The sequence below is a fragment of the Pithys albifrons genome, chromosome 12 (assembly GCF_047495875.1).
Source record: "Pithys albifrons albifrons isolate INPA30051 chromosome 12, PitAlb_v1, whole genome shotgun sequence".
Lineage (NCBI taxonomy): Eukaryota > Metazoa > Chordata > Aves > Passeriformes > Thamnophilidae > Pithys > Pithys albifrons.
Window position 1 is genome coordinate 14888029 of NC_092469.1, and position 14932 is coordinate 14902960.

The following is a 14932-nucleotide window of genomic DNA, read 5'->3' on the forward strand; positions in this document are numbered from 1 at the left end:
CACAGAGCAGTGGCAGTACCTCCACAGGGTGCAGAGGCTGTGGCAAGCAGGGCAGCACACATCAAATTTGGGAAATGGAGGAAAGCACTTGTTTCTGGGAATTCTGCTTCCCTCTGTTCCAGATCTGCAACATGTTGGCATTTTTCACAGCTTCCCTGCATGAACTCACTGCCAGTAGTCAATTAGACTCTGCTCTTTAATGTACTGTTTGCTCCAACATTGCACTCCCCAACCTCAAACGCAATACAGCGCGGCTTTAAAAAGGTATTTACACATCCCAGCATCACCCCCCTTGTCATCCCAAGGAGCAGGGCCTCAGCCAGCACTAAGACCCAACCAAAGGAAGTCTCTTGCAGCCTTTCTAACAGAATGGCAGCAGTGACAGAGGGCAAGAGCTACTGTGGTGGTTTAGGATTGATTTCGGTCGCATCCCTGATGAAATAACAGCATGGAGATGAGAGATCGTGTTAATCTATCCCCAGCCAGGGCTAGAAGCGCTTCATCTGTCGGCGTTCTTGTCGGCGCTGCTTCTTCTCGTTTGGCTCCTGAGCAGCAGGTGAAGACTCTGCTGTAAACCAGGGCCCCAGGATGTTCACCCACAGCAGGTAGAGTGCACGCCCTGGAGCCTGCAAAACACACGTGGCACAAACTCAGGTCACTTTGGGGACAGCACTGGCAAGGCTGGTGTTACGGTCAGGATTGCTGGTCCTACTGAGGGAGACAAAGGAGCTGGAGTGTCTCTACAGGCTGGATCAGAGGCATCTCAGGATGCACTGAAATCAAAGGCAGTGGCAGCCGGCCAAAATAAATGTCCTGATTTAATTTCATTTCATTTAGGAACTTGCATACATATACAGCTCTTAGGCTTCATATATGGAAATCCCAGCATCGGGTCTGAATTACCCAGAGGGATCCAACTGCCCAGACATTCCGTCTCTCCTTCCTTCAGAAAACACACCCACATTTCTCTGAATTGAAAAAAAAAGTGATCCAGATGGTCTCCAAGGGACAGCCAAGTCTAGGCTGCCCTCTGCCAGGCCAGTTAGAGAGGAATTTGTGGGTGAGGACTGAAATGAGATCAAGGACTGAATGGGGTGACTTTCCATGCTCCCACAATTGCCTTCTGTACCTCTCTGAGATATCCTCAAAGCAACTGTGGGATTTTTTAACTAACTGGAGATTTTTTGTCCTGCACAAGCAGCTATAGCTGGAGGCACATGACAAATGTTTCAGGAGTAGAAAGAGTTTGGTGTGTTAAGGGGAATTCAAAGCCCTACAGCATTTTATCTACCAATAGGCACAGTGTCCAGCAGATCCCAGCCCTGGTCCATGCTGAATGACTGAGAAAGCCAGACAAGAAGAAACACTGTTTGTTACAGTCACAGAAAAGCTCTGTACTCAAAGACAGCTTTGCTCTGCCTCGTGTTTCTTGTTGCCCTTTCACAGGACCAGAGGGGAAAGGCAAAGGTCAGCCTAGTTTTTGTGTGGCTGACCCAGAGGGATCAGGACTTCTTTCCCTTGTGTGGCCTCATTTTTAACAAGATTTGACAAGGAGATTAAAAAAACATATCAGAAAATAGCTTGGGTCTGAAACAGGACACTGAAATGAAATGGGTAACATCTTCAGTGCTGAAGACAGGGAAAGACAGGGACAATGCACAGCAAGAACAACAGCAGCAGCTGGGGCTTACCAAGAGCCAGAAGTACCAGACGTAGGGTGAGAAGCAGCTCAGCACTTGGACTATAGCTGTCAGCAGGATCACATCCTTGAGGTGCCTGAGGGAAGAAATGCAAAGCACTGAGCTTCCATTCCAGCAATCACCAGCTCCTCTGCCAACACAGCCTGTCTGCACCACCTCCGGGGAGCAACCCTGCCCGACCCAACCCAGGAACTGTCCCTGCAGTTGTGCTGTGCCACACACAGTTATCTGGAATAATCCAAGCAGTAAACAAACAACAACAACAAAAAATAACGTGATGAGTTAAAGAACTGAACTCCCTCCAAATAAAGGACATTAAGAAAGCTGAGGAATTGATGGGGATGATGGAAATCAGCAACAAAACCTGCACCCACCCCCACAGCTGAAACAGCAGCCAGTGCCTGCTGATTTGACACCTAATATGATGTAAAATATAGCTGCTCATGACTTGCTGTGCTGAAGGGAGCCATGAATCTTCCCCGTGCCATCTCACAGGCTGACAGACACACTCAGGGTCATCGAAGGACAAGCACACCACTGCAAGCTGAGCTACAGCAACAGACAGCTCCTCCTCCCCTCCTGTTTATCTGACTCCAGCATCTTCCATGCCAGCCTGAGGCAGAGCTGGGAGTAGCTATGGAGGCAAACAAGCTGTCCACGCCTCAACCACCACCCTTGGGGGATCTGACACCCAGAAGAGGTAAACAGGTATTAGGTTTTCAACACAAGCCTCAGGGAGTGCCATGAAGAGTTAGAAAAACACCAGTCTCACTCTTGTTAGATCATCAGCTGTTGGAGTAAGAAACTGTGGAGTTACATCCAAGATTGGAGACTAGAAAACAAAGGTCATGGCAAAGTGGAAAGCAAACTAACCATAAACATCAACTGCAGACACTGCAGAATCCACCATCAACAGCTCCAGGACAAGACATGAAGGTTCACTAATCTCTGGCATCACCACAAGCCACAGAAGGATGAGGGCAGAGCTCCCACCAAACCCAGTTCTTCCAGAGATCAGCAAGGGCAACCCCAGAGCAACACAAAGCATCCGTTTCAGTTACAGACAGCACAAGGGAAACACCATCAAATCCAGAGTGTTCCAGGACCAGTTCCAAAGGAGCTCAGCTGAGGGGCAAGAAAAACATCCAATTCTTTCTGAAGTAACCCCTAGCCTAGAGTGCCTTCCTGATCCCCAGGGAGGTAATTTAGAGGCACAAGGTAAGGATGGGAACTTCAGCTCTGGAGGTTTACTTTTTACAGCTCTGCCCCCTCTGTGTTTTGTACATCCCATGCCTCAGATAAGCATCAATGCATTTTAATGTGTCATAAACCTCAGCCCAATTGCTCAGGCAGGAAAACCTCAGTGCCTCATTACTAAGGGAAGTACATCTGCAACCAAGACTGCAGCAGTGCTACAACTGCACTTGTCACCTTTTCAGAGCAGATAATGGGATCCCTGTGCTGCCTCCTGTCAGCCATTTCCCCTGACAGCACCATCATACACACATGGGGCAGTTATTGGGGCACCCTCTCTGCCTTGCACAAACTCCCAGGCATCTTCTACAACCAGGGTGACACCCCAAACGTCAAACTTTGGTGTTTTCCATTCTCCACTGTCCCATGTTTTGTTTCACTAAAAAAGTATTGAACATATTTCGCAATTCCACTCTAAAGAGCCAAACCAGTATAAAATGGGAGAAAAACACGTGGCTGACCAGCAGAAAAATGAAGTCACGCTACAGGCTGAAGGGGGGGGGTACAGCACCCAGCTCAAACGTCGCACTAGAAATAACCCCCTCTCCTCCTGGCCACTTTGTCTCTTGGCTGAATCTCTTAACCAGACATCTGAGTCACTCCTGCTCCAGGTACAAAAAGTATCACTCCACTAACACAAACACAAGATAAGAGCTCACCCTGTGCATGTTCTGTGCCCCACAAGTAAGTCTGCCTGCTGCTAACATCCCCAGGCAGAAATCAAACTTGTGTTAGAAAAAGTAAAATTATACAAATCAATATATGGCCCTGCCAGCATGAGAACACCTGATGTGACACAGAGGGCTCAGCTGGAAACAAGGCCCCACTGTGCTGCTTCAAAAGCCTGGCAGCAAGGGAAGGACAGAGGTAAACCTGGAACTGTAGGCCAAGGACTCCAGTACCTCACTAAGCACATGCAGAAGCTGGACCAAGAGACAAAGGCTGGCGGCTGGGAGGACAGAGAGCAAAGCCTGACATGTCCACAACTACCTGGCAGTTTTCTGTGACTAGCCTGAGGCTCACTGCTGGAAAACAAGCAAATCTAGATGGTATTTCTGCTGTTTCAGTACTTCTGTCTCCTTATTTTAATTAACAGCACTTTTCAGGAATTATTGTTGTGTGTCCCTTGACCAAGGAAAAGACAGTTACAGTAGCACCAAAAAAAAATGGACAGGCAAACACTGTTTGCAGATGGACACAAGGAATGCACAAGCATGGGGGACAGAAATGGCTGAGGTCACAGGAGCTGGCTGAGACAGAGGGAAGAATTTTCAGTGTGTAGAACAGTTCAAGACATGGTCAGTTTGCAGCCAGGATGGGGTAACTGCCAGCACATGCCCTTCTGCTCTGTCAAGCACCACCTGCAGTGCCAGTTTAAAAGAAAGCATACATCACTGTGTGCTGCAGCAGCATGCACAGTGTTAATGCTGTTTCTTAACTGAAGGATGGTTGTAAACTGCTCCTGCTGAACCATTTGTGATCTCTTACCTCTGCACCTCAGCCCTAAGAACACTGACTGTGCCAGGCTGACACACCCACGTGGCAGCTCCTGACTGGCACACACCAAGCCAAGAGTTCAGACAATCAGGATAGTTAAGGTACACTCTCAAAAATACAGTAACAGGCTTCCAGGCCCACGATGGTGGGAAACTGAGGTGGGAGCTGAGGCCTGGCCTTCTCCTTAGAGGGCTCTCCTGGCTCTGCGTGCACGCTCAGGCAGCAGGTCCTGCTCACCTGGACTCGTGCGGGTGTGGACACTCACTCTGCCATCCCCTGCTCCATATTCAGGTCAATTCCCCCGTCGGCAAGGCTGCCATCGTCTGTGAAAGACGGCTTTGCCATGGAGTTCATGGACCGGTAGCTGGTGCCGTAGACCACGCAGCTGAAGACGAAGGCGAGCTGCAAGGAGGACACCAGGTCAGGCGCAGAGAGCCCGGCCCGGGGCCCGCAGGTCATGGAAGAACCCGGGCCCGGGAGCCCCTCCCGGACAAGAGGCGGTGCCCAGCGCTCACCCACGTCCAGGCGGAGGCGGCGGGATAGAAGATCACCAGGTTCACCAGGGCGTAGATGGCCTGAGGAGAGAGCACGGCTGGGCTGTCTGCCCACTCCCCAACCCGGCCCAGCCCAGCCCAGCCCCGCCGGGGCCCCCCGGCCGCACTCACGGAGGCCCCCAGGATGATGCGGAGGTAGAAGCGCAGCGTCTCCCGGTTCTCCTCGAAGATCTGCTTCTTGCCCTTGGTGCCCGCCTTCCCCTTGGGCTGCGGAGCCAAGAGAGGCGGTCAGCGCGCCCCCGGAGCCCCGGGCCCCGCTCCCCCGGCCCCCACTCACCGCCATGGCCGCGCCGGCTCCGCGCTGCGCTTACCGCGGACGTGACGCGGCGGAAGCGGCGGAGCAGCCCCGGGAGCGGGGCCTGGGCAGGGAGGGGACAGAGGAGGACCGGGAGGGGACAGCGTTGCTGGGGAGGGGACACTCCTGCACCGGGAGGGGGACAGCGCTGCATCGGGAGGGGACAAGACTGCACCGGCAGGGGACAGCCCTGCACCGGGAGGGGACAGCTTTGCACCGGGAGGGGACGGGGCTGCACCGGGAGGGGACAGCCCTGCACCGGGAGGGGACAGCCCTGCACCGGGAGGGGACAGCTTTGCACCGGGAGGGGACGGGGCTGCACCGGGAGGGGACGGGGCTGCACCGGGAGGGGACGGGGCTGCACCGGGAGGGGACAGCTCTGCCCCTGGCTTCTCCCACAGAGTGACAGGGCGGGTCAGGCTGGAAGGCACCACAGTGGGTCATCTGGTCCAAGCTCTCTGCTGCAGAAACATCTTCCCAGAGCACATGGCACAGGATTGTGTCCAGACGGTTTTGGAGTATCTCCAATGAGGGAGACGCTGTGTCCTCTGTGGGTGATCTGTTTCAGTGTGTGGTCACTGCACAGGAAAGTTCTTCAGGTGAAACTTCCTGTGCATCGGTTTCTGCCCGTTGCCTCTTGTCCTGTTGCTGGGCACCACCAGGCAGAGCCTGGTCTATCCTCTTGGCATCCCCACTTTACATATTTATATGTGTTGATGAGGTCCCTTCTCAGTCGCTTCTTCTTCTTCTTGGGTTCAACAGGCCCAACATCCTTAGCCTTTCCTCGTAAGAGGGATGCTCCAGTGCCTTAATCATATTTGTTGCCATCTGCTCCAGGAGCTCCCTGTCTCTCTTGTACTGGAGAGCCCAGACTCCGTGTCCCCTCTACAGGCCTGGGGACACGGACACCGATTCCTGCCCCTGTCACCACACACACACACAGACACACACACACAGGTCCCCGGGGGGGTTTCTCTGCTTCTCAGCCCCAATGGACCCCAAGACCTTTCCCCAGCCCCACCATGCAGCCACAGGGTTTGGGGTGCTGGTGCCAACCCTTCCCATTTCAGCCCCCCTCCTTTTACAGCCCCTTGACCCACCTGTGCCAGTCACCTCCCTTTGGCTCTTGCAAAAAGGTCCAGCACAGCTGCTGGGAGCCTGGCCTGAAGCCTCCATAGCCTGGCTGGCTCCTGGGAGGTGGTTGGACATATGGGGTGAGAGCCCCTTTGCCAGCCTTGTCTTCCCATGTACAGCCTCTGTACAGCTGGGATGCTGCTCTCCACACTTCAAGCTCAAGAGTTGCTGGCTCAGTTGCAAAAGCTGAGCCTGTCCAACATATGACTGGGACCACCTGCAGTGCTCCCAAGCCTTCCTAAGCTGGAAATGGCCTCAGCTGTAGTCTTAGCTGGAGGTAACTTGACGCTGAGCCTGCTCCTTAAGAGCAGGAACAAAATCTTCCTCCCAGCTTTTTCACACCCTGTGCCACAGCTCTGTCCCAGTCTTACCCACCCTAGCCCCTTCTGACCTGCTAGTATGAGCCGTTCCCCAAACCTTTGGAAAGGACACATCTCCGAGGTCTCCACAGGTGTTTATTGTCCTGTATGCAGGAGGGAGAGGCACAGCTGGATCCCCAGTGACCTGTGGCTGTGGTTGTTGCCACAATACCCCTGGGGAAGCTGCAGGCACAAGGAGGTGCAGGGCACCGGGGTGAGGGCCATGGGGGCTGGGAGGAGGTAGCTTCTCGTGGTGCAGTAGTGCAGCAGCATGGCTGAAGTGTGCAAGTGTCCACCAGGACTGGGGGAAGGCACCAGGATTGCCAAATGTCACAGTGTTGGGCAGCAAGGGCAGATCATAGTCTCCTCCTCACCAGGCCCAGCTGACCAGTGCTGTGAAAAGAGGACTTGTTCCCCAAACACCCCCCTTCCACAACAGGGCTCAGCAAAACCACATTTCAGTGTAGGAGGGAGCTGGCAGGGCAGGCACACCATGCTCTGGAGATGCTATCTGCTTGACAAACTTAGTGGAAAGGTGTGTTTTACCCTTTTTCCAGCCACTTTCTTGTCCAGAAAGCATCCCCTAAACTGATGGCCAAAGTCAGACAGTGCAGATTTGTATCTTTGTAGTGTTACCCCTACTTCAGCTATCCCAGGGCTGCCTGTACCTTTATTCCTGCCCACATCCTTGCCCTTTATGCTCAAAACCTGGCTGCAGTGTGTGGGTGGTCAGAGCCACCACAGAGGGGTTTGGCTGTATGGGAAGAATTTTGTTTTGCCTGCCCATGGCAGGGGGTTAAGCAGCTGGGTCACACCCCTTGAACAGGATGCTCAGTGGCTCATTCCTATGCTCTCACCAGAGGGCAGGATGCAGGCAGGATGCAGGCAGGGAAGGGCGGGTCACCCAAGCCCGCAGGCAGTGCCTCAGCTTGTCCCTTTGGGCAAAGATGAGGGACAGAGCCTGAAGGAAGGGGTTTGATTTTGAGGGGCATAGATGGGGGATACAGGGCACAGGGAGAAACTCACTGTTCTGCATGGCTGAAGTCATAGCAGAAGTTTAAGTTGCTGGGGGGCTTTGGGATGGGAGGGGGGGTGTCAGGAATGCTGATGTTCTCCAGGTCCAGGAGCCGCAGCTTGAGCTCCATGGACAGCAGGACATCAAGGTCTGTCTGCGTTCGCTCACTCGTCATCTCCTTGCCCAGGAGCACATTCAGCCCATCTGTCCAGAGGCAGAACTGGGGAAGCAGAGCACGGGCATCTTTGGTACCAGCCCTGGGCAGCCAGAGCCCACCTCTCTCCCATCTGTGGGTCCCACCCTCCAGGAACACATACAAGACTTGCTCCCCTGCCTTCTGTCCCCTGGAAAGAATGTCCAGCCACCTTGTGCCTCCCCAGAGGGCCCCTGGAGCTCACCTCGTACCGGGTGGGGGCAATGAAGTTGAGGCAGTATTCTTCCACATCATGCACGATGGAGAAGGCCAGCTCCAGGACATCCTGCAGGGACAGCACAGGATGTAGCCAGCTTCTCAGCTGGACTCTTTCCAGCCCCAGTAGGGTTTAGAGCAGGATATACCTCCTAGTCTCCTCCTCTGCACCCTGAGACACCCAAGAGGTCTCTGATGTCTGTGAAATCACCCAAGCTGTCACTGTTCACCCACCCCCAAAACCCATCCCCAGCTGGGCAAGGGAGCATGCTGGGCCCACCTGGACAGGGAGGGGTGTGAGGTGCTGACCTTGTTCTGCTTCCCAGAGCTCTTCTCCTTTGTGTGCGGACACTCCTTCCCCACCAGCAGCATCTTCATGTCTGCCACAGGAACTGGGGCAAGTGGAGGAGCTGAGCATCACCTCGCCCCTTCTTTCCTTCCCTTCCCTTTCCCTCCCTCTCTTTTTCCTCCTGGTCCCTGGCCAGAGCCCAACACAGACCAAATAAGGGGGCTCACAGCCATCCACAACTCAGGGTGGGGGGTTCGAGCCACTCTGCAGTGCCCTTTGGGGGGCCAGCCTGCCCCAGCCTCAACTGGGGTAGGCAGAGGACTCCCCTCCCTCCTTCCTACCCTTCCTTTCTCTTCATCACCTACTTTTCTCCGTCAGGCTCTCGATGGGGGGAGAGTGCACCCCCTCCTCCACGTCCCCATAGTGCAGTACCTTGTGGTTGGGTGACAGGCGGCAGTACCACAGCTTGTCTGCAGCAAAAAGGCCATTAGAAATGTTCAGCCTCCCCCTGCCGAGGTCCCATTCCCAGGGGGAACAGAGCTGTCCCCTCATCAGCATTCCCAATTTCTCTCACCCCGTGGTGACACCAGCTGTCCAGGGAGCTGGGCACGCTACTCCCACAGATTAATTTGGACTTCCCCAGTGGCAGAGGACATGAAGACAAGCCTATTCCCCCTCCCGGGACCCCCAGCCAGGAGCAGGGGCCTGGCACCCACCCTGCCTGCGGCGGCTGCTGATCTTGCGGAAGAGGGTGCCCTCGCAGAGGTGCAGCAGGCGCTGCTGTCGGATCAGCTCCAGGAGCTCCGGCTTCAGCCTCTCCCGCAGTTCCCTGGGGTGATAAGCAGTGGAAGAGGAGCATGGCCATTTCAACAGGTCCACACTGACCTCTCCCAGCCCCATAGTGTCACACCCACAGCCCACTCACAGCACGGGCACAGCCAGTGTCTCCTCCTGATGCAGCCGCTCCGTCTGCCGCAGCTTCAGGATCTCGCTGTAGTTCAAGGCGTTCACTCTGGCCTTGAATAGCTCCAGGGAGGTGGGCTTGAGGGCCAGGGTCCTGGTGATCTGCTCCCGCACCACCTGCATCACCTGCAGGGCCCAGGATGTCAACCCCAGTCTGGCGATGCTCCCCAGAGCCCCCGAATTTGTGCTCCCATCTGGGGCCACAGCATCCCTCGCACCTTGTCAAAGTCCTCCTGGGTTGCACGCATCTCCTTCCAGGTCTTGTTCACCAGCTGGATGCAGATGCAGAAAAGCTCTTCAAAGAAATGATCCTGCCCGAAGAACATAGGGTAAAAGGCCTGAGCCGTCTCCGAGCCTGCGGTGAGAAGGACAGATGATGCCAGACTCCCTAGTTTTTCCAGGGGATTTCAGTGTCCAGGAAAACCTGGGCATTTCCCAGCCCTACCTCCCCTTCCCCTGCTGTCAGCAACACCAGAGCCTGGCAGCCCCATGGATGCAGCCCCTTTCCCTGCTAGCTTGTCCCCCCAGGCCACAGGGCAGGCAGAAGGACAAGCCAAGGCACACACATACACGGCTCTCCGATGTGCAGGATCTCGCAGAGGATCAGGGTGAGCTGGATGCTGCTTCGAGCGAACGGACATTCGTGTTTGTCTTCCCGGCTGCTGTTCTCGAGGACAAACTGGAGGAGAGTGCCATACCTCAAGTTACATGGGCCATGAACTTGGAAGGCTGCCCCAGTAGTGGGGCTCTGACATTCCACGCTCCTCCTGAATTCCTAGTCAAGCTGTCCCCAACCTAGATAAAACCACCCATTAACAGAAGTGATTGACTCTCCCCGAAATTCAGACCCAGCCTCTTCTTTCCCCTATGGTAGTGCATGAACTGGTCACAGGCACTGAAAGTTAGAGCATGGCTGGTTTTGCCCAAATTGCCAGAGTGTGCTCAAGGCCTGAAAATTAAGCTGTGGGCAAAACCCCCAAAACTATGGGAACCCTTCAGTGCCACCAGCCTCAAATGGCTTCTCCTACTCACAGGGAGGACTCAGCTCCGTCTGAAAAAGGACAACAGTAGGACACTTGCCCAAAAGGGACATCCTCATCTGGGTTTGGCCGAGGACAGGTCACAGGGAAAGGAAAAGAAGGTGGAGATCCACCAGCAACGCTCCACCAGGGAGCAAATTGGGAAAGCATACGCACCCTGCTGTACGCATTGGGGGTGTTCCTGGAGAAATACACCATGTTGTCCAGGGCAAGGAGTCCTGGTGGGGCACGGCGGAGGTCTTCTGCTGGGTTGCTGTTGTTCTAGAAGGACACAAAGGATGAAATTTAGCAGCTGCAACTTTCTTCTCCAGGCAGCAGCATCCTCCTGATGCAGCCATGGGGTGTGCCTTTGAGTCTCGACAGGTCTGCAGCACTTGCTGTTCAAGAGTCCCAAGGAAGCAGGAGGGAGGTACTGCATGGTGGTCCATCAGCATCAAGAGGGACAGCAGGCTTAGGGGGGCCATCAGAAGGTGCCACCAAGGCTGTGTGGCAGAGCCAGTGTGGGGCTGGGGAGGGGATGCACGGGGGACGCACCATGAAGCCCAGCTTGCGGAATTCCTTGGCACACAGGGATCGCCGGCGCTCGCTGCTGAAGTTGCTGGCAGGCACCTCGCTCTCCAACTCAAAGGCAGTTTGCCGCAGAGACTGGAGGAGCTCCCGCTGTTCCTGAAGGGAGAGTGGAGAGGAGGGGATGTCAGTGAGCCCCACACAAGCAGATTCTCCCAGGATAAATCCATAATGAAATCAAATGTGCTGGGTTCACCCAAATGCAAACTAGTTCCACAGGTGAAAGAGACCATGACCAGACTCAGGAGAGCACTCCCAGACCTGTGAGTAGGGATCCATGGAGGTCCTCATGCGATGCTCACACAGGTTCAGGCTGACAGACTGCAGCACATACAGGTAATGGGCCATCTCGTCCCCCAGTGGCTCAGAGCTGTGGACGATGTTCTACAGGAGATCACAAGTGAGAAGGTTCTCCCAGGCTGCTGCTCCCAGTTCCTCCAAGCCCAGAGGCCAATAGCGAAAGCCCAGCAGGTTGTGCTGCTCAAAGGCGTGTTGAGAAGTGGGAAGCTTCCCTCAGGCTTGGGCAAGAGCTGCAAGCACTGAACTGCAGGCAGATGGGGGTGTAACCCTAAACACATGAGTCCAGCAGAGCACCACCCATAGGAGGTATCAAGGAAGGGGTGTGGGCACACAGGTAACCCAGCCATGCATGGTCACCAAAGGCTGAGGCTCAGGGGACAGGGCCTGGGGAGGAAGGACAGAGAATGAAAGACAAAGAATGAAGCACAGAGCAGACTCTTGCACAACTCCAACTCCTCACCTTGTGGATAAACTGCCTGATGTTCTTCTCTCTTAGGTAGTCCATCATGTCCTAGGAAGGGAAAAGGTTGTGAGACATTCCCCAGCTCAGCATCCTACTGTTTCCCATAACCCCCAAAAAAAAGCTGGTGTACCCACTATTGACCCAATTCCCTGCTTGGCTTAGCTTTGGGCCACAGGCAGGATGGAGATAGAAAGGACCTGGCAGTCTTAGGAGTGACACCAGTGAGCAGGAGAGCTGCCTCCAGCTTCCAATGGCCTGGCACCAGGACTGGCCCATCCCAGTGGAGCTTTAACAGATCCTCCCCACCAGGCTGCCAGGACAGGCTGTGACAGCCAAGAAGAGGCAGAGTGAAGACACTAACTTTAAACATCTCTGTGCATCTCTTGGAGCCTTGACATCCTAAAGGACACAAAGCCCACAGCAGAGCACCCAGCTGCCCAAAGTCCCATCACAGGGTGGGGCCCACCATGACAGCTCAGATGTGCCAGGCACTGGGGCTGGGTCAGCAGTCACTGTGCCACCACCAGCTGTGGTACTTCTGTCCTTTGAGACAAAGCTAATGACAGCTGAGGGCTCTCAGCAGAGCACCCCAGTGTCAGGGGCACTGTGGTGCCTGGCTCTGCAATGCCACCACAGATCCTGCCTGTGACCCTCACCCGCCGCTCAGCATCGGTTGCTGTCAGCAGCAGCGCAATGAGCAGGGCCATGGCCTTCAGCTGCAGCTGGGAGTTTGTCCTGTGGGAGGAAGAGGAGGAGGATGTGAGAATCACCAGCTCTGAGAAGGAGGCAAATAGTGCTCTGGCCTGTTCACATACACCTGCAGGTGGATGAGAAGACGATCCAGTGTCACTTCTTTTTTAACCAGCTCAAAGAAGACGCGACTGGTAGGTACCATGTTCTCCAAGATAGACAAGGAGAGCTGCTGGATAGATGCATCCACCGCATTCATATTGACATAACTCACTATCTAGAAGACACAAAACCATGGCAGGCTGAGCCTGGGGGACGAGGATGAGGAGTGCCAAGGGTACAGGCTGTGGAGGCTGCAGAAGATAGTTACCTTCTTGATGAAGACTGTACTAAGATTTTCCCAGGAAACAAAATCATGCTCCATCAGCTCTGTGAAGGCTTTCAGAGTGTGAGCCAGCATCTCCCCTGTACTGGAGGGACACATGAACAGGCAGTAAGGAGAAAAGAAAGAGACAATTCGGTTAGAAATGACTCTCACTTAGTCATCCCAGGAAGTCAGGACAGAGGAAGTTCAGTAGTTGGAAAGCTGCATTACCATGGTACAAAGATCACTGCAGACAAACCCTCAGGAAAATCAAACAAACCCATAACCCTCCCCCTGCTTGTAAGAAACATGTGCTGTGCTGCCTTGTTTCAGGCTCCATATTCTCTGTGTGACAGGAGCTCAGAGGAGATGCACCATCACATCCTGAACGAGTCACACAGGCATTTGTATTGAGCAACTGGGATTTTCTCAAGCTGCCTGAAAATCCCTTGCAGCTAAAACCTCAGGACAGAGGCTTTATTCAGGGTGGCAGAACCGAGGAGCAGCAGTGGGGGCCAAAATGATTGTGGGAGGTTTCCCAGTAGCAAAACCCATAAGGCTACAGATGACCCAGCCAGGAAGGGATGGGAGGTTCAAGTCTGGGCACATTCACAGGGAGTCAGGACTACATATTCGTAGGGACCTTCCTCTGGCTGCCAGCATGCAGGGACACAGCCACAGTACACGCATCAACAAGTCAGGAACACAAACAGAGTCCACTCCAACAACCAGCGTGGAGCTCACACAGCATTAGCAAGGAAAAAGAAAAGTCAAGGAATGTATGGAAGGTCGTGTGCTGATACTCACTCATTCCCTTCTTCCACAATAGAGTAGATTTGTTTCAAGCCATTCCTGCTGATGAACTCTTGGGCAAAGGTAACATCCTGGGAGAGGCTTGCAAGCTTCTTCAGTGAGTCAGTCTTCACATCCACGTTCTTGCTCTGGATCCCACTGTACAACCGCTCTGCTTCTTGGTCCTACCAGGAAGGAAAGAATCAAGCCAAAGGGGCTCACTGAAAGGCAGTGAGAAGCTTGAAGAAGGCTGAAGGAGCTGAAGTGCAACTTTTGCAAGGAGTCTCAGGCTAGAACAGCCCCAGTGAGGAGCCGGACTGAGAGACAGAGCCACCAAAGCAGAGACCAGGAGAAGCTGAGGACAGAGGTCAAGCTGGCACGACACCAAGAACACTTGATGAGTTGGCCCACGCATCCAAAGCATCTCAAGATGATTTAGTTTCTCTTCAAACTCCCCCAAGCTCTGCCGAGGGAAAATGAAGGCTGAGACACGTCTCTTGCCCGTGTTATTTCTGCTGGGTCTTAGGCACTGCGGGGAGCCACCACGGGCTCAGGTCACCGAGGGAGTCAGCGCAGAGGGCTCGGAGCACCGCATCGCCCCCCTGCAGGGACACATCCCACCGCAGCAGCGCAGGAGGAGACAGGGGGGCAGAGGGATGTACCGGGGAGGTGGTCAGCCGTAAAATGCTCCCGTTCTTAATCTCCCTGCGGTTCTGTAAGGAGAAGGGAACGGGTGAGCGGGTGCGCAGGTGAGCGGGGCGGCGGCGGGGCCGGGCGCGGCCGGGGGTGTCTCACCGACTCGGTGATGTAGGTCTGCCGCCCGTCCGCGTACTGCAGCGCGTAGTGCTCGGCGTGGGGCAGGTTCCACCTGCGGGCACGGCCGGCCGGTCACAGAGCGTACGGCCACCGCAGCCCGGACACGGGCTGTCGCGACCTGTCGCGACCCGGCGGCGAGCGCGGTACTCACGCGTCACAGACGTCCTTGAGCACCGCGGCGAGCGGCTTGGTCTGCGGGCGAGAGCGCGGCCGTGAGGCGGGGCGGGGGTCCCGCGGAGGGGCGCGAGGGTGCCGGGCGGTACCTGCTGCAGCTCGATGAGCTGCGGGATGGCTCCCACCATCTGGATGGCGATCTTCACCACGTCCTTGGGCGGCGGCATGGCTCCCACCACGGATCCGCGCCCGCCGCCAGTTCCGGGCCGCGCCGCCGCCCCAGCCCCGCCCGAAGGGCCCCGAGGCCGCCCCAGCCC

The 14932-nt window shown here is 55.1% G+C and overlaps 2 protein-coding genes across 5 annotated transcripts; both read right to left on the bottom strand.

The window, feature by feature from the left end:
- Window positions 1–182: 182 nt before the first annotated feature.
- Window positions 183–5369, bottom strand: TMEM208 (transmembrane protein 208). The gene is made up of 6 exons (XM_071567398.1): window positions 5283–5369; window positions 5117–5212; window positions 4967–5026; window positions 4717–4853; window positions 1692–1776; window positions 183–626 (listed from the first exon to the last, which is right to left on the bottom strand). Exons 1-6 carry the CDS (start codon window positions 5286–5288, stop codon window positions 489–491), a joined length of 522 nt encoding a protein of 173 aa, XP_071423499.1. The 5' UTR covers window positions 5289–5369; the 3' UTR covers window positions 183–488.
- A 1483-nt stretch (window positions 5370–6852) lies between these two features.
- Window positions 6853–14915, bottom strand: ELMO3 (engulfment and cell motility 3). 4 transcript variants are annotated; one of them, XM_071567138.1, is made up of 21 exons: window positions 14765–14915; window positions 14653–14693; window positions 14481–14553; window positions 14348–14398; window positions 13701–13870; window positions 12900–12999; window positions 12655–12806; window positions 12496–12574; window positions 11837–11887; window positions 11338–11460; window positions 11044–11175; window positions 10666–10770; window positions 10040–10148; window positions 9688–9824; window positions 9432–9595; window positions 9223–9335; window positions 8872–8976; window positions 8527–8609; window positions 8207–8287; window positions 7977–8028; window positions 6853–7866 (listed from the first exon to the last, which is right to left on the bottom strand). In XM_071567138.1, exons 1-21 carry the CDS (start codon window positions 14840–14842, stop codon window positions 7838–7840), a joined length of 2028 nt encoding a protein of 675 aa, XP_071423239.1. In that variant the 5' UTR covers window positions 14843–14915; the 3' UTR covers window positions 6853–7837. The 4 variants fall into 4 exon arrangements, with proteins under 4 accessions (XP_071423239.1, XP_071423240.1, XP_071423241.1 ...); XM_071567139.1 differs by having other exon boundaries at window positions 6853–8028; window positions 14765–14873; XM_071567140.1 differs by lacking the exons at window positions 12900–12999; window positions 13701–13870; window positions 14348–14398; ... (1 more) ...; window positions 14653–14693; window positions 14765–14915 and having other exon boundaries at window positions 6853–8028; window positions 12657–12721.
- Window positions 14916–14932: the final 17 nt, after the last annotated feature.

Bases quoted from the DNA above. Each gene is read 5' to 3' on its own strand.
- TMEM208 (XM_071567398.1), bottom strand. The intron at 5,027-5,116 runs GTGAGTGCGGCC...CTCTCTCCTCAG, and splicing joins GCATCATCCTGGGGGCCTCC to GCCATCTACGCCCTGGTGAA. The intron at 4,854-4,966 runs GTGAGCGCTGGG...TCCTCCTTGCAG, and splicing joins CCGCCTCCGCCTGGACGTGG to CTCGCCTTCGTCTTCAGCTG.
- ELMO3 (XM_071567139.1), bottom strand. From the start codon at position 14,842: ATGCCGCCGCCCAAGGACGTGGTGAAGATCGCCATCCAGATGGTGGGA. The intron at 11,461-11,836 runs GTGAGGAGTTGG...GATCTCCTGTAG, and splicing joins TCAGGCAGTTTATCCACAAG to AACATCGTCCACAGCTCTGA. The intron at 8,977-9,222 runs GTGGGTGCCAGG...TTTTTGCTGCAG, and splicing joins CAGCAGCCGCCGCAGGCAGG to ACAAGCTGTGGTACTGCCGC.